Source organism: Venturia canescens, chromosome 4 (assembly GCF_019457755.1).
Source record: "Venturia canescens isolate UGA chromosome 4, ASM1945775v1, whole genome shotgun sequence".
Classification (NCBI taxonomy): Eukaryota; Metazoa; Arthropoda; class Insecta; order Hymenoptera; family Ichneumonidae; genus Venturia; species Venturia canescens.
In genome coordinates, this window is record NC_057424.1 from 23243315 (window position 1) to 23269881 (window position 26567).

General features: G+C 41.3%; 2 protein-coding genes across 30 annotated transcripts in view; one reads left to right on the top strand and one right to left on the bottom strand.

Moving 5' to 3' along the window:
* Window positions 1-6017, top strand: part of dlg1 (discs large 1) — a 284731-nt gene extending 278714 nt beyond the window's left edge. For 20 of the 27 annotated variants that reach the window (XM_043416416.1, XM_043416419.1, XM_043416413.1 and 17 more), the window contains 7 exons: window positions 639-680; window positions 885-1001; window positions 1464-1613; window positions 1790-1962; window positions 2068-2177; window positions 2265-2356; window positions 2433-6017. In XM_043416416.1, coding sequence (XP_043272351.1) covers window positions 639-680; window positions 885-1001; window positions 1464-1613; window positions 1790-1962; window positions 2068-2177; window positions 2265-2356; window positions 2433-2542 — 794 coding nt within the window. In that variant the 3' untranslated portion in view covers window positions 2543-6017. The remainder of the gene's footprint in view (window positions 1-638; window positions 681-884; window positions 1002-1463; window positions 1614-1789; window positions 1963-2067; window positions 2178-2264; window positions 2357-2432) is intronic. The other 7 variants (XM_043416415.1, XM_043416403.1, XM_043416410.1 and 4 more) reach the window with 2 other exon arrangements.
* Window positions 6018-6421: 404 nt separating this feature from the next.
* The window catches only part of LOC122409122 (platelet binding protein GspB), a 148717-nt gene continuing 128571 nt past the window's right edge, over window positions 6422-26567 (bottom strand). The window contains exons 3-12 of one of the 3 annotated variants that reach the window (XM_043416400.1): window positions 18550-19671; window positions 14902-18441; window positions 13984-14298; window positions 13768-13837; window positions 13254-13681; window positions 10737-12923; window positions 10515-10637; window positions 10266-10432; window positions 9959-10173; window positions 6422-9819 (exon numbers count right to left, since the gene is read on the bottom strand). In XM_043416400.1, the coding sequence (XP_043272335.1) occupies window positions 9398-9819; window positions 9959-10173; window positions 10266-10432; window positions 10515-10637; window positions 10737-12923; window positions 13254-13681; window positions 13768-13837; window positions 13984-14298; window positions 14902-18441; window positions 18550-19653 (8571 nt within the window). In that variant the 5' untranslated portion in view covers window positions 19654-19671 and the 3' untranslated portion in view covers window positions 6422-9397. Of the gene's footprint in view, window positions 9820-9958; window positions 10174-10265; window positions 10433-10514; window positions 10638-10736; window positions 12924-13253; window positions 13682-13767; window positions 13838-13983; window positions 14299-14901; window positions 19672-26567 lie in introns of all 3 variants that reach the window. The other 2 variants (XM_043416399.1, XM_043416398.1) reach the window with 2 other exon arrangements.

Here is a 26567-nt window from a genome sequence, read left to right on the forward strand (position 1 = left end):
CTTTCGTCATCACGCTTTATCATACTGGACATCCCAAGCCTCTCCCCTCGTCATTTCATCTCGCAGTTCAAGCTCATGTTACCGGCAAAGCCGTTTAACCAGCAGGACATCCCCATTTGTGAACGTCGATCTCGCACGGAACTTTGCTACTCACGACCATATGATCATTCTATTTCCGTACGCATCAAATTTATCATTCAGCTGTACGCCATTGATATTGTCATTCCCACGAAAATGTTCAATTTTTAGTCATGGCTTTTCAATGATCATCTGTAAAATTATACCTCAAATTTTGTTTCTCTGTTGCGAAATACCATAATTAGAAGAAAAGCAGGAAAAAAGGATGCAATGTATTTAGCTGTTGAATGCCGATGACGAGACAAAAGAGCAAATTGCAGCGTGAGGATAAAAATAAAAACCTATATTCATCTCGGCGTTGTATCGTTTGTGTGTTGCTTTGAATTTATTCGTTTATTCCGTCACTGCTGCAACTTGGCCTAAATTAACCCAGTGTCTCTCCCTAGACACATCGTTTGGAACTAATTGTGCTCCACGACGGTCCGTTGTATCTATAAAAACACATGTATCACATATGCTTTTTCACTCGAAAATAATGCTCCGATATTCTTGTTTTTCAGCATTCATGCTTTGCTACACCCAGGATGACACCAATACCGAAGGTAAGAACCAATCATCGATCTTTAAACTTGCAGAAAAATAATCTCAATTAGCACACTTATTTGATCCAAGGATACTATTTCATCGCCCCGTGGGCCATTTCCATTCAAACCTTTATGATTTATCGCGCATTAAAGCTCTTCTCTAGTCGGCGAATTGCGACTTGAATAATGATAGCGTTTTTTTACATTTCTTATTCATTCAAGATTTGTCTTGCGCAACAGGAAGTAAAGAAATTTTATATCGTGTTGAACTTCCCTATATGGAGGAACTGACTTTAGTTTATCTGGAAAAGGAGGGTGATGAGAATAATGACGAGCTTAGTAAGTCAATCGTGTGAGAAAAAGAGTGAAGCTGTTTTTTTTCTTTTCTTTGTCATTTGAGATCAATGCTTACTTTAATTATGAGCCTAATGTCTTGAATTTTTATTAATACGTAATTGCCCAAGAAGAATCAATACCAATAAATAAAATGGCACTTGGCGCAACTGACAGTCGCAACGTGCGTTTTTTCGACGATTTCCCTACAGATTCCTTATTCTCATATTGAATATTGATCGTTCAGTTTTTTTCTCCGTTTGTGTCTTCCCCCTCTCAAATAAATGATTTATACTTCAGATGAAATACGACTGAAGCGGTTATTGTTTATTGAATTTTTCTCACGTGCGCTAATAAAAAGATTTCATTATGCGATTTTTTCCAACTAATAATCGTTATGTCGGCCAAAATAATTGTTTGAGAAGTGTTTTTTTAATTTGTGTATCGTTTATGTCGGATGATGTGTAGGTAGCGAAGAGAATGTACTGTCGTACGAAGCGGTTCAACAACTCACGATTCAGTACACGCGTCCAGTTATAATTCTTGGACCTCTCAAGGATCGCATCAATGACGATCTAATTTCCGAGTTTCCCGACAAATTTGGCAGCTGCGTACCACGTAAGTGACTTTTTTCTTTGTCATTGCTCATTAATAATTACGAATAACGAAATTTTCGTAATATTCTATTCACCGTTTCAAAGGACTGAGAATTTTTTTCAATTATGAATGATTCGTTGGAAGCTTAGTCTGAATTTTTAATCGATAAACTAAATTGGAAATTTTTCAATCGGTAGACACGACGAGAAGTAAAAGAGAATACGAGGTGGATGGTCGGGATTATCACTTCGTCGCCTCGAGGGAGCAAATGGAACGTGACATACAGAATCATCTTTTCATTGAAGCCGGACAGTACAATGATAATTTGTACGGAACGTCGGTTGCCTCGGTCCGTGAAGTCGCTGAAAAGGTATGTACTACTTAACGTAGCAACGTATAATTCACTGATTGTACATCGTAAGCAATAGTTTACGATCTTTTGTTTTTACTAAATATCTTTAATTCTTTCCCTCAGGGCAAGCACTGTATTCTTGATGTCAGCGGAAATGCAATCAAGAGGTTACAAGTTGCGCAATTGTATCCCATAGCGATTTTCATTAAACCGAAATCCACGGAATCCGTAATGTGAGTAGCGGTTTCAGTCTAGATTGAGAAAAAAAAACACTTCGTTGTTTGAGTCGAACGAGTCATAACATTGAATCCATTTAACAGGGAAATGAATAAACGTATGACGGAGGAACAAGCGAAGAAAACGTACGAACGAGCACTCAAGATGGAACAAGAATTTGGCGAATATTTCACCGGTGAGAAAACAATTTAACGACGACATTCAATCGAATGTTCCAAATAATCTAATTTTTGTGACATCGCTCTTTACAGCGGTCGTGCAAGGTGACACCCCTGAAGATATTTACGTTAAAGTGAAGTCAGTAATTGGCGAGCAATCGGGACCGAACATTTGGGTACCGTGTCGTGATCAGCAACTGTGACGTCCTGCCCCCCATGTTAATCCGAGTCCTAACGCTTGGACCCTACCTCCGAGACGCAACGAGTAACAAGTTTTTTGCGCGTCGCTTAATTACTCAACGATGAAAAATAAAAAAGGGGAAAAGGCTTAAGAAAACAGAAGAGAATATAGGTGGAGAGGAAGAGAAAAGGGAAGAAGACAGAAGAGGAAACACTGTGAACGCTTTTCCTCCGTTTATGTAGAATATCGTCGTAGCAAATGAAACGGAATGGAACGACGGGACGAAGAAAAAATCGTTAGCTGCATAATTCAAAACCACACTCTCAATTGCCAAGGGAATTTGGCGAAAAACTGGAAAATCTCGAAAGTTTGACGGGATGATGATTCGTGTTTAAAAAAGTCGATAAAATAATTCCGCATTGTTCTCAAAAATTATAGCGACTGACCACGGTACGTGGGTCTTTTAACACGCGTTATTATCCCGGATAAGGCCGACGAGATGAGTGGAGCAGTAATGGTCGCGAGGGTGTGGAAACATAATAGAATTTCCGAAATATTTTAAGCTTCTTTCCCAATCGTTTATTTATCCCGGAGGCTTGAACTCTCAAATTTGCAAAACACCCCGATGCCGATGGCTAAATTGCTAATTGCTGACCATTCGTCGACGCTGCTGTTTTTATTTGAACTTTTGTCTCAGAACGATGAGTCGATGCAAGGAAATTGAGAGAATAAAACAGAGCATATGTATATGAATATAAAGTGACCTCGAAAAGAGTATTAAAGCCGCGAACCAATAACGTTTGATGAATAGGATAAAGGTCTGAATGACAATTGAACATAAAAACCGGAAACTATAACTTGGCTTCGCTGGCTCATCAAGAAATTAGTTCTTCATTTATACATGAGCGAAGCAGCGTGCATGCGCACGCATCATATTTTTTATGAATGTACTTAAAAACGCTGGATATCGCGGTTATTCGTGTTGACGTATGGGATACTAGAAGCAAATGTAGCACAGAGAGAAAGATTTAAAAAGACAAATATTCTATCCTCCAAATTCCAAGGAGGTCGTGATACACGAAACAATGATATATTGAAGGAGTAAGGCTTGAGGAAGAATAAAATTCATTTCGATTTTCGAACGTTGGTGTATGACTTAAATACGGGATCTCTATAAATATGTGGACGACGCCTCGGTAACGAATTTCGCCCTGAATCTCAAAAGCTATTTCTATTGCCGATCACGAAGGGAAGTCGAAATAATATGTACTGTATACATTTATCATACAAGTCAAGGCGATAACTGTTGCGATTATTAACCTTTGTTCTTAGCTGTTAGCCTCCGGAACAAATATTTCCAATGAATAATTACAAAATTCCAAGGTGACGATGAGATTTTATCTCAAGATTTCTCACAGATCTTAAGGTCATAACAATTGTGTTCGACGTTAATACGTTTATAAAAAAAGTATCGAAAATGATCATCCTCACTTCCAATGGCATTACTGGATTCAAGTGATAAAATTGTACCGGGATTGGTATTGAAAACCTTGATTACGTTGAAAAAAATATCAACATGTTCTCGAAAGCGCTGAGACTCTTATAAACGAAAAAAAAAATTCTTGCCGTTATTTGGCGGCTTCTTTTTAAAGTTCCAAACACTATCATCGGAAGAACAATTTGTCCCGAAACTTCTGTGATTTTGCGACAAGTTTGTCAATATCTATGATGGTATTGCTAGCTCTCCACCCTGCATGGACACATGCATAAAGAGTCTCCGCGGAGTTTCGTGACAAGTAAATAATAAAATTATAACGATTGTATCTCGAAACGCGCAACCACACGATCTATCAGACTTCACTGGACAAATCTTTTAGAGCTAGTAATAGCGGATATATAATGTTTTGTACAGCTAGATAACTAAGCCAGTAATGGGTTATGTGCAACATTATATAGGATAAAACGCAAAATAAGAGGGCGGAAAGCAAAGGGGAGGAGGAACAAAAAATACTATTGTAATTTAAATACCACTACTAAATTATTATTAACAGTAGGTACGTATTATTGTAAATACCTATGCCTGTATTGCGTAGAAAGGAGAAGGCGCAAAAGAAAAGAAAAAAAAATACAAATGTATAAGGTTTGAATGTTGTATGTAGGCCTGCAGGTAGTATTTCTGAAAGTCCAAGTAGCGCTACTCGCTAATTGGCATAATTGTTAAGCCACGATGTAAGAAGAAGATTCAAAAGGCCGCGAAGACGAGGAAGTGAAGAGGAAAAAAGTAAAAAGAAGTCACTATATTTGAGTGTATCCCTGATTGAAAATTCCCTATGGGTCTCCGCGATCCGTTATCCGCGCGAGCGACGTACATTTATATATGTATATATATATATGAATTTTCGTCTCCGGAAAAGACCCTGGAGACCCTCTACGATTCGAAATCAGATTGCCTTTGTGGGCTGGTTTTCCACCTACCCAGTAAACGAAGAGAAAGGATGAAACAACTAAATGGAAATAGTTCCAGGAAAAACGTGCGTTCGTACATTCTCGAAGTAGAGATTGGTTATTAGGTTCAAACCACGTTTTCAATATTTACACGATGAGGATTAAAAAAATGAATGAAAAGAACTTAGTATAAACGAAAGTGAAAAGGAGAGATTGAGCGAGATTGATTTTTAGAGAAAGAGCTAATGGCGATATTATGACGATTGTTTGTCAGTTTAATTGTAATATAAAACTATATTATTGTAACCGTATAGAATTATTATCATTTTCCTCGACTATCTGTGCAGTTGTTACATCGTTGCGGAAAATGAAAGATTCCCCGGAATAAAAACAGGAGAATACTTATTCACAAGAAAGTATATAGTGAGCGAAAAGAGACAAAAGCAAAGCGAAATAAATAAAAATGCTATTTGTTAAGAATCATTTAACACAGGTTGCCTTTGCCACGAAAAGGAAAAAAAGTTTCATCATCGACATTTTTTTTCACTCTCCTTTCTCTTCCTCTGTTTCTCTCTCTCTCTCTCTCTCTCTGTCTCTCTATGTTTCTGTCTTTTGTACGCATATGTCGAATGAAAGATGTATCTTCGCGGGTAAACACCCATTGCGTTACTTTTCGTGCAATGGATCCTGCAATTAGTGCAAACAGCGCCGCAAAGCTGTCAAGTATAAATGTGGAACAATGATGGAGAAAATATGAAGGAACAAATGGAAAAGCTACAAACTCGAAGAGGAAACAAGGACCGCGGTACTCGGTATAGAGTTGACATGGTGTCCTGATAAACTAGCGAGGAGACCCAGGGTTCAACCGAATGAGATGGTATTTCAATGTAAAGGGAGCGTTTAAAACAAAAACGAAAGAATAATTAGTACCAACACCTATTATACATCTCTATAGTCTATTTAATAATATTACTTATTGAATTATCAAAATCATGTTCACTTTGTTTCATCGTTTTTAAATAGTTAATAAACGTTTTACCAATTTTACGAAACCCGTTTTGTTTTTTCTTTCATCTACAACCCCTGCCCCCGACGATAAATCAATAGTAACGACCAACAACGTCGAGAGACATTCTCTTTGGAATGTGATTATGAAATTATCCAACGCTGAAAATATCCGTATGATGTCATTTAACCAGTCATATGGACGTGTTTTTTTTTCAGAATTAACAAGCCACACTGCCTCATCAGGAAATATCTTAAAAATTATAAGTAATTTAATATGTTAGTCCTCATATCTGCATTGTTTCTAACTTGACGAAAGTTTGAAGATACGAATTGCTGTTTTGCATGCTTTATGATATCGCAGGGTAGTATACATAACGATACTTTGAAGATAAATGGCGTTGGATTTCTATAAGGGAGCTTTCACAGTTACGGAAAATACACTGGACAATGAAAATGATAATTGCATTTTAATTCCATCTCTTTTAATTTTTTCGTGTTTCTTTTTATCATTTTTTTTTTACAAATCACAGAGAAACTCTCGTTTGTATTTTTCGCTTCAATACACATGATCCCGAACTAAACTCATGAAACAAAATATATATTTATACATATATATTTCTTTTAGTCTCATATATAATTTCTTTTATTTTCTCGTTTCTTTTTGTCTCATGAAGCAGTAGCGTTAACACATCTAGAAGTTTTCCTTGAATCTATAAATATGAGGAGAAGAGTTTATGCTTGAGAAAATGTACATCGATGTTATTATACATGTACATATATATTTATATGTATGTATATGTATAAATATGTAAGTCCGTGCGCTTACATAGTTTTATATACATACACACATACATCTATATATATTTATATTAATATGGATATATCTATACATTATGTGATACATTAAAAAAGCGAATGGTAATATTAGATACTTGGTAGTAATATTTACATACGCATTAATAAGATCGCGTACCTAATTGAGTTTGCTGTTGTTTTATTTTCTTTTATCAACATTAATCTATCTGAAACACGAGCACACTCCTAGATACGCACGAAACAATACCACTCCAAATTCTTTTTTCTTTGATTCGAATAAAGAAAAAATGTGGCATTAGTCTACTGCTTAATGAAAAATGGTACATTCAATATTCATATACACGTTGGATAACACCGAATTGTAGAACCGTTGCAAAGAAAAAATGTCCAGATCCGCTGTCAGTTGCGTTTGTATATAAAATAGACGACTTTTGTACATGTACAATGATTTTTCAAAAAAACAAAATCTAACGTTCAAGCGTCCAGGTATTTGAGTAACGTCTGGTATAGCGGAAGAGGCGGAACTAGTTTTTACTATACATTAGTAGAATATTAATATTCGTACGTAATTAATTAATAAATAGGCTGACAACTGATGCGTCCGAACTTTTGTTTCATAAAATGTATAATATCTATATGCGGATGCGTGTACGCTACGCGATGAATGTGAACATACGCGCATACTCGCCGTTGATTATATAGGTATATTAACATGTACGTAGTGGAAATTACACATCGATTTCCCTGAGACTGATTATAACAATTGAAATCTGTATACGGCATAAAAATTAACGGATAAATTGTAATTAATGATAATAGTGGCTGGTAGTTTAATAGTTCAGTAAATCGTCATAGCTTCTTAAACGATAATAGTTCGTATATCATAGTACCTACTATTTTAAAAACTATTCTTCAATACTTGCTATTATTATTATTATTATTATTATTATTATTATTATTAATGTAATTATTTTTTAATTTGTATTGTTAATCTTATTCTCATTATTCGTTAAATTACCATTATTGGTATAGTTATAGTAGCGGTGATAATATATAAGCTTGAAGAGTAGTTTTTGTAATGCTTAACATGTATTATTCCTAACGATACTTTAATCTTATTATATTTTACTTAATTATCATTACGAACGATTTCTCGCAACGCCGTTTAAGAATAAGTACATCGATTTTCAGCGAGAACAAATCAACGGATAAAAATAACATGCGTTTGCTTCAAAAACAATTCTATCGTAAAATACTTCCTGTCTTTGTTTAAATCTCGGCTCTCGCTCGAATTTATCAACTAATTGTTGCTATAACGATTCTCGCGAATCGATCAATATATAATAATTGAAATTTGACTATACGATAAAGTAACGCAGCGTTCGTAATAACGGTATTGCACCATGATTATTATTCGTTCAGAATGATTATCGGGACCGTGAACGACGACACGAACGATCCTTCATTTTTTTTTATCAACGCTTTTTTTCTTTATATAGAATTACTCGTCAATTGCATCCTAAGTTGTTCCGGCATTTTATTCAATAGAGGAAATTGTTTTTTCGTTCTAAATTGCACTTCCCAACTTGTTAACGATAACGAAACAAAAACATATTTACATTCGGACTCGTCCGTGATCCGGGAATAAAAAAAAAGGGAAACAAATATAAATATTAATATGGTAACATTTTCGTACAGATTAAACACGATCTTACAATTAGCCACGGAATCGCCTGTATTGCTCCCAACGTTATTTCTCAAAATTTCAATAAGAATACGGCCTTTTTTCACTCGATTTGAATATTTCTTGCCGTATTCAATACGTTCAATTTATACCGTGTATTTTTTTCTCCACATCGGTTTCATCGAGTTGTTCAACACGAACCTGTTTTCTCGCAAAAATACGGGAATAATTCAAATTTTCCCCGGTCACTGTGCGCCGTCATTGTGGTAAAGATATTTCGGTTCCTTTTTCTATCATCATCTCGGCAGTTTTCACTCTAAAAGCGTTACATTTGTCAGGATCTTAATCGAATCAAACGATCTTCACCATCAATTGCTAATAAAATATCACCATTCTACGTCATTTTTTACATTCTGGAATAAATACCCTAATATAATGTCACAGATCGCTGCTTTGTTATTTCTTACCGCTCCTTCATGTAAAATTATCTCACACGTGTATCATCATTCTAATTTTCATTGCACCGTCCAGATAACTTCTAGAATCTTCTTTGCACCGATTGCCGAGAAGGTTTTTATTTTTTTATTTTATTGAAGAGATACCGAGTGCCCAAGCGGAACAAAATGATTTTAGACGAGAAGCACAGATTTTATCCTCAAACAGACGTAAATCATACAGGGGGCAGCTGAATCAGTAATACCCAAAATTCTTTTTTCCCTTTCCCTATTTTTGTCTCCGTGAATCGAACCGATCGAATTAATCGGCGTTTTTGTTCTTAACCACCTGCCTTTTTCTTAATTTTCTTCCTTGTTTAAAGGCGACCCGTGAAGAATTGCGTTTCTCTACTATTTTTTGAGATTTCACAGGAATGGAAGTGGAGGGTTTAGTACTCTGAAGAGTTGTACTCTCCAGACACTCCTCATGTCACCTCAAATTAATCACAACACGCTCTACGTTCAGCAGTGATCTGACCTTCTCGTTGTACTTAATTAATGTTACTTTAGATCCGCGTACATTGATTCTCTCACCACCGCTCAACAAGTGACAGCAACGTGATTGTTCAAGAAAATCGTGAAGCTTCAACTCTCGCATTACATCACGATGGGCTATCGAAGGCGGCCCCGATGGAGCTTTCGGATTAACTTGTCGCAAAAGTGCATCGCGACTTTTTACTCTCAATGCGGTCATGAGATCTTGGAGGAGCACCCATTTATCCGGATCGTTCACGAGAGTGAAGAGCACCGGAAGATTAACGTCACTCACTTCCATCTCTATTTCTTCGAGTTCAGGCTCGGGACTGCTGATTGGAGGATCCTCCAACGGATTGTAGCCCGTTCCTTCGGGATCTGGAATCATGAATGAACGAATGTCCGTTAGAGAAGAATTTCTTTTTCATAAAAAAAACATTATGACAATCGAACGAATGCAGCGGAATGAGAGTATTGATTTTCCCTATTACTGTCGTACACCATGTTTAACACGAACCAAAGATTGACGATGGTCCACCAAAGCTCCAAGGAATGGTAGAACGACCTTGTACATCGTTCAAATGATGCTCGAGGATGCTGTAAGCTTCGGTATCAACGGCCAGCATGAGAGGAGTTTGACCAGAGTATGTGGCGAGTAGCGGATCTGCACCGTACGATAAAAGAAGTCTCACGAGTTCCGTAGCACCATTTTCCGCTGCTTCGTGAAGAGGTCTGAAAATCAAATTTATATTTTCATTTTAGGTTGAAAATTTTATCGAGCGACGACGAAAATGATAAAAAGTTGGACATAAAGTTTATATCACCTGATACCCCCGTTGGCGCTTTCGCTCACATTTGCACCGTAGGCCAGTAAAAGTCTTGCTATTTCCAGATGTCCCCTCGAGCAAGCTTCGTGAAGCGGAGTATAACCAGCATTGTCTTTCGGACTTGGAGCACTGCTGAGTTTCTCCAAGCAATAGGCAGTGACATCCTGGACAGAAAATTGATTGATCGAGAGGAAAATAAGAATGAGCTGGGGATGGAGGAGAGAAGAATATTATTTTTTTACAAACCGTGTAGCCGAGTCTTGCAGCTCGATGCAAGATAGTTTCGCCAACACCCTTTTTGATGACCCAAGTACGAATTTCCGACTGAATGTCAGCAACGCATTCCGCGTTAGGTCTTGTGATTATTGCCTGGAATAAAACAAGAGAAAAATCGTTACTTGTATCTTGGGGAAAAATACCCTTTAATTCACGACTAACGTGCAACAGTTGTATACAACAAATGCATACCCTTTTTCGTTCTTTGGGTGTCGCGTCTTCCTTCTTCAAAGGCTTCTTTTTCTTACGTATGTAATCGAAGCCAGAACGAAACTTTCTTCTCCCAGTTCTCAGTTTAAGTTTCTTTTTGCTAGGGATCTCGGTATCATCGTTATTGTCACCTTCCGGCTTGTTAATTTCCGGTTCTTCTTCTTCCTCCTCCTCGTCCTCCTCCTCCTCTTCCGGCGTAACAACCGTGACGTCTTCCTCTTCCTCTTTGTCCTCCGCTCCACTCTTCTTCTCATCCTTGACTCGCTTCTTCAAGCTCTCGAGGGTTTTTTCCGCAAGTGATTTAATCAGATCTTTCCTTTTTTTAGCTGTTAATAGATGACGTTTCGAATTCATAATTGCTTTCTGACTGCGTAATATTCCAACGTTTCTCAATCGTGTGACAACTTTTTGCTTCAACTTTCGCGTTCTTCCGAGTAGATTTTGCCGAATTTCAGTTTGGGAATCGTCGTCCTGCGAGGTGTCGCCAGCATGATTTTGCATGGGTGGCGCTGATGCTGGTCTTTCTTCCCCAAATACCTCGCGTATCGTGGCCTGCTTCTTCAGTACCCTCGTTTCCGTTCGTGTTCTGCTTTTCAGGACGAAAGTTGAAAATTCGTTGGGCAAAGCGTGATTGTTTTTAAACGTATTCCGAAAATTGTTGACCGTCTCTTTGCGGAAATAACCAAGGAGATAAGAATCCGTAACGTTTATGGGTTTCGTTGACTTGTTATAATTTTTCACCGGTGTTTTACCCTTAAGCTTGGTTCGCGTCTCGTTCGACACGAGAGGCGTTAAATTCGGTGTAGGAAGTAGCTCAGGCTCATTGGTAGCTTTAGGTAACACCTTGCCACCTCTCTCGAGTTTTTCCTTCAACTTTTTCTTCGCATCCTTTTTACCAGCCCCGCCAACTTTACGAGCTAACAAATCAACGATCGAGCCCGTACCGTTGCTTTCCGCTTTGTTATGTCGACCGGATGTTTTAGGTGGGCACGATATCGTAGTCGACGAAGTGGCCTCCTCGTCGTCGATCTTGCCGCCGCCAGTACCGAGAAGGCCGCTTATACTGAAACTGTAATTCGACTCCAGATCGCTGTCGACGTTGCGTTTTCGGCCAAGACAAACATCGGAACTGTCCATCGATACTGATAGCGCGGGTGAGCCTGGATCGAGGTCCGGCAGGGAAGTTGATAGTCTGTGAAATCTCGATGGCTTCGAGACCGTTATTAGACGAGGGGGCATTCGCAGTGATTTTTTGTAAACGTAAACCTCCGCTTCCCATCCAGGCCTGAAATCACTACCGTCCCCAAACAATGGTTTTGGCGTTAGCTTTTGAGCGCCAGCTCCGTTTCCCTTGGCCGGGCTGTTTTTGCTGTCTTTTTCTTGTTTCACTTTGTGCGGTGTTGTATCTCTCGACCGTAATTTCATGCCTTCATTCGCAACGGCCGCCGCACTCGTCGACGTTCGTTTTCTCGCTCGCAGCCTATGGGCGACCGACGTATCTCGACCAAATTCAGCACTAACGTCACTCTCCTCATCACTCGAAGACTCACTGCCACTCGAAGACTCCAATTTGATTCTACTGCCTCGACGCACCCGCCTCTTTCTGCATATTACATCATCGTCACAGTCACTCTCAGCCTTTTTCTTGTACTTATTTTTTGCCGTTCTTTTTATCAGTGGCAATTCGTCGGATTCTTCACCCGAGTTCTTCTCCTCCTCTTCTTCCTCCCCCCTCTCTTCCTCTTCCTCTTCCTCCTCTCCTTCCTCACCCTCGCGCTTCGCCACTTCAATAACAACGTCTGTCGCTCCCTTAACTTCTTTAACTTCCTCTTTCACGTTCGTCGTCTCTTTTGGTTCGCTCTTGACAACCACCGCCGCTGTATCAGTTCCACCCGTTTCTTCTACCAACACTTTATCCGCAATAAAGTGGTCAACCTCTATTATCTCTTGTTTTATATCCTCTGGCTTAATCTGAGTTTCCGATGGCTGCTCCATCGTCGCCTCCTTGCTTTCCTCATCTTCCGGTCCACCGTCGGGCTTCGAGCTCTCTCCTATCTTTTTTTTCCTACCGCGTTTCTTCGTCGAATCCCCGCTTCGTAACTGTTCCATAAATTTATCACAGGTCGCGCTCCAAAATGGATCTATTTCGGTTACTTTTTTGTCGTTTTCCTGGTAATTAAATAAGAAACGTGACACATTGAGAACCAAAATAAAAATGAAATATAGGAAATAGGACCGAATAAGGAAATTCTCGTGCTCCGCAAGAAGTGGAAAATTTTTCTACTACAAACACCGAATTGTGTCGCGCTAACCAAGTGACAATGGAAAATTAATGGGATTCGTTATTAAAATATTTAATTGCATTCTTTTTGTATTCTCAGTAGTGGCCAGTGAATTTGCCATTGTGGTGAACTATTTTGAACGTCATAAACTAATGATCGCGATATATTGATTTTAAAAATGCATCGTAAGAATGAAGGTTTAACAAAAAAAAAATACCTTGAGCTCTATTTTGACGAGATCCGTCGAGGATGTCATGTCCATACGCATAGCATCGTTCAAAGGTACAGGTGGTTGAACCTTCGACAATTGTTTTCTATCTCTTCTCATTTCTTCGAGGGTTTGACGCTCGAGTACCGGCATTTCACCCTCCGAGTCACTCTCCCGGAAATCAAATACAGAGGTTTCCGAGGAGCTACGAAATCCGCTGGAGCGAGCCGCGACTGTAGACGCCTCGGCGATAATTGGAGCCGGAGCTGGTATCGTGGCTGCTACGGGCATGTTTTCCTCCTCGTTTCTAGAAAACAATCGTCTTCTAGGTGGAACGGCACACGCTGTTTTCTCACGAGTTAATTTCGGTGGACTTGCTGCGGATGAGCCGACAGATTGTGGCGTTGAGGTCGAACTTGAGCCTTCCAGTTCTGAAACTACGACGATTAATTCATGCGCCCCATTCCTCGGATCTAAATTCATTACTTTTCCTCACATCTTTTGTTTATCTAAGAAAACTTACCGTCGGGCATGACGGAAACTTGTTGGGACGGAAGCGTCGTCGGCTTGGTGGCAAACTGACTCGAACATACCTACGTCAATTTTATATTATCATTATTATTAGGATGTAACCAGTAAAGTAAATTTGTGCGATTTAAAGGAATGATATTTTAACGATACTGAGGTCGACATAGTCGTGCAATGTTAATATTAGTCGAACGGAGAAAAGAACGGTTACCTGTTTGAGTTCGCCCTTGGTTCGTATTTTCGCGGCCAATATCGCGGCTAGACCGTCATCTTTGTCGCGGTGAATCTGATTATCGGTACCTCGAGGTCCCAGAAGTGCCTCTTTGCCTGGTAAAGTAGCTGACGAATTTACCCGTGAACCGTACAGACTACGAGGAGCCTCTTGAGTTATCGAGTCGACGGCTCGGGGCACATGAAACTTGTAATGAGGCGGTGTATTGCTATTACGTTCGAGCAAACTAGCTGCGGTGAATGGTGACAAGTTATGCCTGCCCATATTCGTTTTAGGCTCAACAGGAGCTACGACCTACAATAAATCGAACAAAAAATCAGGATTGTTAACTAAATTTCGATTATTGTTCATTTTAAAGCGTTATCTACTAGTAAATTACTGCAAATTTCACATTAATTGAAAATGTGCGAGAATAGAGAGAGGCACGCAATTCCACCGAAGCTCAAGAGGTTATAAAATTTGAATGAAATGTTCGGGGACTGGTGAAGAGAAGCCAACAATATCCAGGAACGCGACGCTGAAGTTTGCAACGTTGGACTCCAACGAAATGAATGAAAAAAACATTTGTAATTCATCAATTTTTGATTTTACGAAGTATCGGTGCAGATTGAAAAACTACGAATTGAAAATTCGCCAATGAACGAAATTGGAGAATTCCCGGGAACGCGATCGGTTATAACGAATGGCAATTCTTAACGATTCTGCAGTAGCAAGATGAATTGCGAGCCCCATCTATTTTCGTTGACTTGCCTCGATTGGAATATAGTTTATACAAAACTGGCAAAAACGATACATACAGAAATTTATTCAAAGTCAATGAAACTTTGAGCCATAAGAGTTAAAATTTAAAAGTAGAGATAATTGACAGTAACAAGTGAATGAAATGATTATTTCTACCTTATTCTGAAAGCTTTGCTGAGCGTGGCTGACAAGAATCGGCTGTTGACTATGAAGCTGTTCCTCTCTCTGCTGTTTACTCTCAAGGCTATTTCTCAGCAAGCTAAGTACCCTCTTATCCGCACCGGTGTTGCTCGGTTGGTCTGGCGGTTCAAGGCCCGGCCCAACAGCATATTGTGTTCTTTGGCTTTGCCTATATCCGCTATAAGAGGTTTGACTCGCCGATGCTTGGGATATTGGATGGATACCCATTGTCTTTGGGATAGGATGATTATAGGACGTTGGACTGACCGGAATCATGTTATCCGGATAGTTTCTCTTATCACAGTATGCTTGATATCGATTAGTATCGGATGGAGAATTCGTATTATCGGTTCTTTGACTGTAAGAACTTGAGGACATCAAAGCGCCGTTTTCTAACGGGGCTGACATATTCATTTCCTGTTTCTTCTCGAGGAGCTCCTTCGCCGAAGATAATTTCTGTTGTATCTGTTTATCAATGGCCAATCTCCAGGGATCGAGACGGGGTTGTTTGTTGGGAGTACTTCCGGACATCGCATATAGAGGCTCAGCGGGACGCTTCGAGCCGACCCGTTCTCTGGGTAAAGACAATGCGGAGGCCGAGGATGCGGCGGACGTCGCCGAGGCAGCAGACGGCAGTGGAAATTTGCCCCTACTCTCTGAATGATAATATTTGCTAAGATTCGGCGAAGGATACTCTTGGTGCAACAGGACCGTAGCTCCTGGCCTTGCGGGCTCTACAATCGTTGGGTGTCGTTGCGAGGTCTGTCTTGGCACACCGGAGGGATCATCCTGCATCGCTGAATAGGACGTCGAAGGATTCTTACCGTCGTATATTTGGGCGGGGGCCAGCGAGGTTTTCTTGAAGGATGCCACACGCGGTGGAAGGTTCGCACTGTTTTGTTGGGGCGGTTCGTACATTTGACGCGAACTTGTTCGTCGCAAACTTTCTGGATTACCGTGTAACGAACCCGATTGGTGATGATGATGATGATGATGATTGTGATGATGATGCTGCTGCTGCTGCTGTTGCTGATGATGGTATTGCTGCTGATGATGCTGCGAATTGTGATGACGATTGCTCAAGGAGGTTGCATTGAAATCTGGCAGAAAATCGACTTTTGGTGCGCAGACTGGTTGAGGTGTTGACGCCCTGATACAAGAATTTATCGGATTCCGCGCACCGTTGAAATTCCTCGTATCATAATTCACATATGCCGTAGTAGGATTCGTCGGCTGAACCGAGGGAGGAAGCATGACTCTCGGCCCGTTGTTTTTCGACGGAACTACCATGTTCGTACTACTGACGTGCTTTTCAATTACACAGCTATCCAGATCGTCGCGAGCCGTCGAATCGGCCGGTGTCTTGATAGTTTTTACCGAAAGATCGAGAGGCGATTCTCTCTTTCGCGGAGGCAAACCGTTCGAATGGGGAGTCGGTTGGACCGGTGGGACAGCTTCCATTTGCCCGGGTTGACTCGGCTCATTCGATAATTGAGAATTGCCGTAAGTATAATCTTTGTAAGCATGAATATTATCAGTGGCGATACGTTGAGGTGAATAAGCGCCGGTTCGATTGTGACCTGTCATAGCACTGGGTACCGCTGATCTTATCCCACTCCGACCCAAAGATGTCACGTTATTACTGCTGCTTAAAGAATTATTTCCGTGACGGCTGGGTGCTATCGTCGTAGCGTAAGACGAATAATTCTGCTGTCCGCCATATCGAGAGTGATTGGAACTTCCACCGATGGCAGTTATCTCGTTAGTCACTAACGTCGAGTGATTCGACGATGCTCCACTTGGAGAATATTCCGAAACGCGCGTCGCTCCGGTCATAGGTTGCGAGGCTGATGACACCACGACCATGGCATTGTTAACGGGACCGTTGCTCGAGTGTATCCTTTGCCGGTTAACCGCTTGCGTCTTGCAGAGATTACTATCGCGAGCTCCCCTGTTGGAATGATAAGACGATACGGAGGCGATAGGTGGGAGATTGTGAGTATTACTGACACCGGAGCTACTCGTTCTTCCCCCGGTTGACTGTTCCATTCTGTATGAGTTGTAAGACGTTGTTGGGTTTCCGCTGGATACACCGCTACGGTTCGAATCGTCGCCGTTGTAAGTCACTGTTCTGTTGTGTCCCGTCGTCTGGTAGGATGGTCCATTCGAGTTATTCGTACTAGCGCCAATATTGTCGATGGGGCCCGTATTTTGAGTTGTTGATGGTGAACCACCGCTACCACTAATCGCCGCATGTCCGTACTGCGAACGTCCGTTCGACGGTTGCGCGTTGAAAACACTGTGAGGTTGTTGCTGTTGTTGGTTATTTTTTTGATGGGAATGGTACGAAGGCTGATTATGATGATGGTGATGATGAGCCGTTGCTTGATATGGATTTGGATAATTTGCTGGTGAGCGATACTGTTGGGAAGATGCTGGAATATTGTAGGGGTTTGAGGGTATTGCCGAGGGTGGTACCCTCTGCGAGGTTGACGGCGCCAGCGAGGATGGCGGAGCTGGCGGTGGGTAGGACGGTGATTGAGGCTGGAAGTTCGCAGGGTTGCTCGGCGAAGGTGTATGGTGATGGGGCGACGGCGTGGCGTGATGGGGTGAAGACGTTGGATGGGATGGGACAACATGAGAATTGTGCATCACCGAAACATGAGGCGATTGTCTTGGAGACGACGGTGTAGCGTGATGATTTTGTTCGAGCGAAGCCGACTGAGGAATCGTCGGATGACAACTCGAGAACGTTGACGAGGCGGAACAGGTAATCGACGGAGAGACCGAGGAGGCGGCAGATGACGAAGAAGAGGTAGAGGAGGAGGAGGAGGATGAAGAGGATGACGGTGGTGGCGGTAATATTTGTTGAGGACTCATCATCGAGGTGTAACAAGTTGGCGTACCAGTTGTATATGGATTGATACCTCTGCTCGTGTACGAAGAGGCATTCATGCTCTGAAGCGGTCCAACGGTAGGACCGATTCGACTAGGATGTTGAGAGGGATGGGAGAATTGCTGCGATACCTGCTGAGCCATCGGATGCAACGCAGTTGTAGCAGAAGATGACGCTGGCAGCGACAAAGAAGCCGTCGGTAAATGAGGCGACGGAATATGCCCCGGATGATTATTGTGCGGCGAAGGAATGTGACCCGTAGGATTACCGTAACGAGGACTGCACGTGTTCGCCGAAGCGGACATAACGGGTGATGATGGAACGCTCGATGATGTATGACCACTGTTCGAACCGTCCAAACTTGAGGGATGCGATGCTCCGCCTATCTGCTGATCTGGCGTTTGATGATGATGATGTTGATGACGATAGTGCTCGCTGAGGTGATGACCCGTTAAATTGGAGGTACGGCTCTGCTGCGAGTGACTACTACTCCCTCGATAATTACCGATATTTTGACTCAATCCGGAAATCGGGTAAGCACTCATGGATCCACCATGATTCGGCGTTGGTAATGTACACGGATATTCGGACGAATTGTTTTCTCGTTGAGTTCGCTGCCGCTGAGGGTCCAATGAACCGATCGCATTGTTACTATTGCTGTTATTATTGTGATTATTATTACTATTAGTATTATTAACGCTATTACTGCTAGTGTTCTGATGAGATACCGATATCGGAGAATTGCTTGATTCTACGGTACTTGGCCTTATCGTGGTTGGCTGATGTGTCGACGAGAGCGACGTAGCTAACGGCGGTGCTCCTGAATGATAATTCGTACTTTGAGTGAAAGGTACAGGCGTGCTTTTGGTGATGTCCGGATGATGATACCGGGGATAATACTGTGTTCTCTGAGCCGCTACTATCGGCACATTGGTTGTTCTGTTTTCCGACACCTGATACAAGGCCGCATGGGAATTCAAAATTTCACTCGTCGTATACGAATTTGAGATTGACGACGAAGATGCTGGCCTCGAAACATTGTTCAGCTGTTGATAGATCGGTGGTGGGGATTGTGCTCGCTTCGGAGCTGGCTGCATCTGATGTAAATTTGGCGAATTCCGCGAGATCATGTTATTACCGTAAATAGCATCGGCCGTCGTTGTACCTTCCGTTAACGATGCTTGCTGTTGTCGAAGTTGTTTCTGAGCGTTCAGCCGTTGTTGAATCGACGTTTGCATCTCCGTCAGACTATGACAGGTCGTAGTCAGATTTGTTTCACCCTGAGATTCGGGTGGCCTCGTATCGGGCACTTCGACTCTCGTAGGTTGAGGCGCGTATGGCTCGACCATTGAGCGCATACCAGGGTTAACGGAACTCGAGTTCCAATAAGACGAACTCGCGTGCGCATCCTCGTATTCCGGCTTGTCGTTGCTCAATGACGATCGTACGAGCAACGAATTTGTTCCACTCGTCGTCGTCGTCGTCGTCGTCGTCGTCGCCGCCGTTGTCGTTGCCGTTGTCGTCGTCGTTGTCGTTGCTGACGAAGACGATGACTCTGAAGCTGGCAACGAACAACCTGACTTACTCGTTGTTCCCGCTGGCTGGCCATGATCCTGCGAGGATGATGGGATCACGTGACTTTCCGGCAATGACGAGGAACTAGATGACGACAAGGCCACGGGCTGGGGCAAGGGCGGTGGAGGCGTTGGTGGTGTTGTCGTCGTCGTCGTCGACGTGAGCGTCGAGCCCGACGAACCGGATGTACTCGGCGCAGGCAGTCCTTGGAAGTACTGGCGAGCCCCCTCCAACACGTTTGTGAAACTCACATCCATGTCACGCCGACTACGGGTCTGTAACATCCAAAGACAAACAAAGGGTGTGAAGACGAGCGCAATTATCCGTTATCTGCTCTTATAATATTTTCTCATTGTTCGATATAACATGAAAATGAATACTAAATATTATTTTTTTTGCACAATTATGATTCAATACCGTTCATTTGAATCGATGATCCCGCAGCTTACAGCAAAAAAGCGAGCTTTCAATGTTTTTTCAATTCAAGGGGCTCGTAATAATGCAATTCCATTTTAAATTCTATCAAAACCTTCGAAACGAGTTTTTGTTTTTTTACATCTAAAAGCGTTCCGATCTCGCGTGCGACGCTCCAATTAATAAGAATCTCTCTGTTCCCAAGGTTGTACATGATCACACGCAACGTGTAAACCAGTACGAACACAATGACAAGAAATCCTATGCAGCCGTTCGGGAACGAAGCGCGTATGCTCACGATGCGACGACAAACTTTCGCGCGATACATCGTATAATGTGTTTCAGATGGGTTTATAAATGCGAGGATCGAGCGCATCAGCTTCGCTCTAGTTTCGCCTCGTCAGACAGCCGCTTGAGCAACCGAATGAATATCACGTCTTCGCTATTCGTCGAGCTAAGCAATATTTCAGGTAGCGCGAACAATTGTTTACTTCCTCAGCGTTCGTACTATAATTGATCAACAAAAACTCACGTAAGTACAAATTATCTTCGCGAGATTTTATTAGTGTTTTTCATTTCATAGTTTTGATACTTAGATAATTGAAGGTTAGCGACAAACTTAAGTTGTCGCTATTAGAATAGTGCAACGTGTGAGGAAATCGTCGTGAGGACTTCCTGAGAGCTACGAGCCTTTGTGCGTGTGACCTTTGTGCGCGTATGCATGTACAGGTATGGCCAATTCAATCGATCACTGGAGGAGGCTCTGCTCCACTACCGTTCTCGATATCGGGCCAATCTTGTTGTCGCCGAGCTGTGCTCCGTTGAGACGTATTCTCATGTAGTCTCTCCCCCCATCTGCTTCGCTCACGTCTAGTCACTTCTTCTCGTTTTTCTTATTCTTTACCGAAAAAGGAAGACGACTTTGCAATCGACTTGAAATTACACATTTCTGATTCTAAGAAACCATTATTAAGTCGGACAAATGTAAATCCGTCTCGCAAAAACGGACGCCCAACGTGAATAACAAGCACGAGCTTATGGACACAAAAGTTGAATTTTCGTTTTTTATAAAAATATGCTAACTTGCGAATTTTGGAGCGCGATCGACGCACTCGAAAGCTGTCCAGCAAACTTCGAGCCTTCAAAAAAATCAGTGTGAGATCGACTGATTGTCATCGCGTCAAGATATGAGAAGAAGAGCAGCGCCCCAGCGAGCACACCAGACTGCTTGAATTTCATGATTTCTTGTGGTTGAGCGACTCACAAATACCAATGAATAGGTCAGCGCAGACAAGTCATTCAAGGTGTTCAAGATTAACGCAGTAGCATTTTTTCGAAGTGGCTAAAAAAACGACTGGATCGATAAAGAATTTAAGGACCAATCGATTTATAATCGGAGTAGGCACGTTTCCGATATTTCGCTCACAAAAAATGGTTTTTTCTGGCGAAGTAAATTCGACCTGACAATTACCGCATGGTAGATATTCACCAGGTTACTCCACTGACGGTGAATTGTTGTTAGAATTTGCACGAGTTATTTTCTGGCCGTAACAAATTTATCCATCATTTTCTTGGGAATTTGAGTTCCTTCTGGCCCTATAATAACGCTTCATCTCGAAATAGTACATCATCACGTGATTACGAATCAAGCGAATGGCTGTATGGAATAATGATAGAAATATCTAAAAATGTTTGTAAACGCGGTCTTCAAAAGAGCGTCAAATATATTTCTTATCGCGATAACTCAACTTTCGTTGCGTTTCAAACTGCTGGGAATTTAATCCGGGAATGTTATACCGTGAGGTGTAAAAGCGAAGGAAAAGAGCGTAAACTTGGTTGTATTCTTTGTTGAGTCCATCCTAGTCATGAAAGCATGCACAGTGATCTCTGACAAGACGTGAATAAAAGAATGGGAGCGATATAGAAATACAGGTCAGTCCACATATATTTAAAATTTCCCTCGACCTTCCTTCCACTCGCGCTACCCTTTTCTTACTTTCTCTTGCTCTGCGGGCTCGAATCTACCCGCCGTACTTTTTCCCGGCGGGGTGCGTTTTCTTCAATTTCTTTTTCGTTGCGTGCAAGCGCAACTCGGCGGAAGTACAAGCATGCAAATTGCACGCGAGACCGTACTAGACACGCTTTTTTTAATCGTCCGACGCGTATGTATCCGTGGGTGAGATGTTGAAAAGTGGTGTGGCGTAACGCAAACTAGAGGGGTGAAGGTTCGCGTACGCTGGAGTTACAGAATCGTATGTATTCATTTTTTACACTCCTGATACGATGACACGAGAATGGAACTAAATTGGTAATCTACGCTACGCACGAGCACTGCCCACTCGTGTTTCCATTTTACTCAGTTGTAATGAATAATTTTATTCAACAATGAAGTATATAGGTGTGAAGTGAAGTGTACGTACCGTACATTGAGATAATAATGATATGCGACTGACAACCTCTTTCGCTATACATATTGCTTTTAATTGAATAATAAAACTCAATGAACTGAACAACAAAATGATGATACGCTGGAGTTCTGCAGATCTTTTTTGACTGTGTTCTCTTACGCTGCGTTAAGCCATTTTCTTGTTGTTTACCGGCAAATGTCTTGGAAATAAAATAAAATTTAAGAAAGCGTTGATCGGTGGGGGAACCCGCAGAGATATCGTATTTTGAATAAACATATATTCATAGCAAGAACGATGAAAAATATGGGAGAATTCGGGAGTAAAAACTTGACAAGAACATCAAAAGTTCCGAAAGCAGTCGGTGGTACGAAAAGGATTCTGAATGTCACTCGTCAAGCTCTGCGTGTAAACATCATAGGATCAATCTGATTTCGAAATAAAATCTCGAACCCGCCAATAAAAACTCGAGTGTAAATAATTAATATCACATTTACAATACAATTGATGTAAGTGGATATAACGGTTTTTTTATTTATTTTATAGTTCACAAGGTACTCGATAAATTTTGCAAATGTGCAACGGCTTTATACGAACGTGCACGAGCATGGGTTCAAACGCGTTTTATGTGTCTGTTTATTTCGGTTAGATACCTTTAACGCTATAAATATCGATTTGTTCAACGCACGACCACTCTCTCTCTCTCTCTCTCGCTCTAGCGCCGTCCGCACTTCCCTGATACAGCACACGCCGATGCATGCACACTAAGTCCCCACATACGTAAATTTATGAGTATATAACTGCACGTACGTGTAACGTTATAAATTGTTATGTCTGGCTTCGTCATCCGATCGATGCTTGTTTGCGTGTACAAGCAAATTCATGTGCGTGTGTCTGTCGATTCGTTTGTGCGATTGTCCATATAGCGTTACGAGATCAATTCAGTAAGTACATATTGAACACACACACACACACACACACACACGCTCATGTATATAATCGTCCAACAGCAACATATCGAAGCGATATAAGTATACAAAGACATAACTTTAGCTTCTACAACGGAGTTTGCATCGGTGTAATTATATATGAATAAGAATGTTGGAACAGCATACTTAAGATACTATGACAATTGGAACTCGTGTGGCTATAGGTGAAGACATATACCTATGTGGTGCACACAAATGTGCGTGACCGAGCTCGACGTATTCATCTGAATAATTGGATCCAAGGCCGCGGCAAGACATTGCCTTACCTGCTAAAATATACTGCACGAATCTCGAGGAGAAAGTCAAAGTGTCTGTATATAGTGTAAATGGAACGAATCAATAGGGCGAGTCGGCGTATTCGGATGCCACGAATTCATCGTATTATTATTCTTGCCATCACGATTATTGGTGTAACTATTGTAACTGTGTTTAAATAGCAGAGTCGTATGAAATTCAATTTTATAATTGTGAGCATTGAATTTTTTTCAAGTTGGTACTCACTGAGACATGCGCGATCGGAACTTGAAAGGCTGAACTATACATCGTATTTAGGTTATTTATAAATTTTTGAAACTCTATTTTTAATCAGCTCTCAAGATGCTCGAATACAAGGAGAACGAAATGAGAGAGCGAGAATAATCAGAAAGTAATGAGAAATATTGTTAATTGGATAGAAAACTGAGTCCGTTTGATGAACAGTTCCCTGACGAAAGTTGAATGGGAAAGTTTGTAAAGCTTGGAGAGAATAAAGGGAATGTATGCAAAGGGAAACGTTTAGGGTGCAAACAACAGACCACGCTTACTATACTCATGTACATTATATACAACTTGGGGTTGACTAAATAGAATAAATACATGCTCTTTTCACTGAAAAGTGAAGTTGACCCATTCGTGCTCAGTCAGCATGGATCTTAATTAAATATATATTTCACTCGTTTCCAAGTGTCGCGAAATCCTCAACCTTATTGCTGCTTGTCGTGCTTATCCATCATTATTATTATTGTAGTTATTTTTATTATTTTTTTACAATTACCATTATCCTCATTATTCTTTTTCAGCTGTGAAGCACGCTTTACTATGCGAATAACGACGTAAAAAAGCGAAGGAAATTGGTGACTGCATCCGAATGAAAAGTGGAAGAACGTGACAGAGACCATAATAACTCTCGTCGGTAATGAAATAGCAATTAAGGAGGCAAACGTTTATGAAACTAAAAGTCAAAATTGCGGAATCAACGCGCGAGCCCTACGTGTTCCGAGTTTCTATTGTTTCTGTATTTCACACGTATATTGTGTCGTTGCAGGTTTTGGGTAAAATGAAGTATGTACACCCGTGTAACTCGTATGCATTATTTTTAGAGAACCGAGTCAGGATAAGAGGCGGGAAGCGAGTTAAATTAAATTCATCGATACGTGAGCAGCATCCGGTAGTTCAGCGACAAAAAATTGACTGTTTTTGGGACAATACGGAAATATGTAAAACGTATCATACGACTCCTGGATATCCTAGAACTCTCAAATTTGTCTTACGAATCAAATGAACGGTATGAATGAGAAATTATGGAAACAGTGAAACTCGGAATACGACCAATCGAAAGAAGATCGATCGTGTGTGTGCGAGGGGCGATCGAATTACTCGATCATTCGTCGGGGATGATGGAATACTTGCTCTATATATTTGTGCAGACAAAATGAGAAGGAAACATTTTTAACGAGGTTACGTTGAATCGCCAGAAAGATGTAGTCCAGGAAAAAATTCTGTACACACCAATGTAAACACAGATTAATAACACCAATAGGAAAGACGTCCTAACTCAGAGTATTGCGAGTTGGAGATGAATTTTGTCTCCGAATTCTCTGCTGTGCACTGTATAGCTGAGATTGTGTATCTTTCCTTCGATCCCCCCGCCCCCCCCCCCCCTCTATTTCTCTCTCTTCTGTCATTCGCCACACGCTTTGCAACATGCGGTGAGTAATATCGGCAAAGCCCAAACCTCATAATGCCCCTTTTACTCGTGTGGAAACGCTCGAAGCATGAGAGACCGAAGATACGCCGAGAGCTAAGTAGACGTCACGCCATACCGAAATTGTATTTACGATCCTATGTACCTACCCATGCATTCTACAATATACTAGACATGCATATATAATATTATCATTACTATTATATAAGGAGTGTATGTGTATAAATCATTGCAGTTTAGATTGTCACCAGCCTGATGCATGTTCGCTGCCTTTGGTTTACGATATACTGCCAGAATATAGTCCACAAAGTAGATACATACAGCTTTAATATACCCTGGGAGTGTACGTTAAACAGGTAAAGAAACGGATATGAGTTAACGAGATTTATTCATGTTCGTAAATAACAAAATGAACGTTTTACGGTGTTGAACATTCTGGGTCAAGTATCAATGGTGAAAACAAAAACGAACAACATTCGTAACGAATAGGCGTAAGTAATGCAACATGCACCGGATCTCGAGTTGATCGAACAGGTATTAATTTCCGGAAACGATCATGAAAAATGAATAAATTTTTACGTAACTCGTATCCACGAAGGTCCCTGTCCTACCCGAGACTTGAAATCATCATTCTTACAATGGGAATGTCTTTCAAGGCAGCATCGTTCTCAACGCTCCCATTTTAACGGAGAATTAACTAGGATGATCTATGGAAAGTAGATCCTTTCGTGATACGATTATCTGCCTGCGTCACAACACGTATACAGAACCCACTAAATGCCTGCGGGCATCGGTAAGTGACCAGCCGTATGATCAATAAGCCAAGATCCAGATACATATACGTCGGGGACAACTACTATGGATACCAGCATCAATGGTTCGGGATACGATGTTACTGAGGTAAATAGTAGAGCTTCCATGTTTGAGAGCACCAGGTACTGATATCTTCGCGAACAGCAGCTGCTGGATCATGAGACCAGCGTGGAGTGAGGCGTTTAGTAAACTTTGACGCTACGATATGGAATCCGTTTGACTCGTCTCCTCACGATTACCGCGTATGGTTTCCAATGCCAAAATGGAACTGTAATTGGATGAGTTGACTCGATACGTATCGAAGATTTAGAACGAATGAAAAATCATCCTGTCCAAAATGTACCCAACGAAATGTATCGCTTATCAAACGTTTTTGGCACGGTTACGGTTTCTTTAAAAGAGCAAATTCTCCCTAGAGCAGGAGAAGTTGGAGCGTGTAACTCAAAGCTCAGCGGAGGATTTCTGCATAGATAAAAAGTGAGAAGAGCGAGAGAGAAAGATGTACGTTTGACACGGAAACAAGAACCGAGAATAGAATGAACGATCGTGACTTGATGAATCGTGACGCGTAATTGGACGGTGATTGA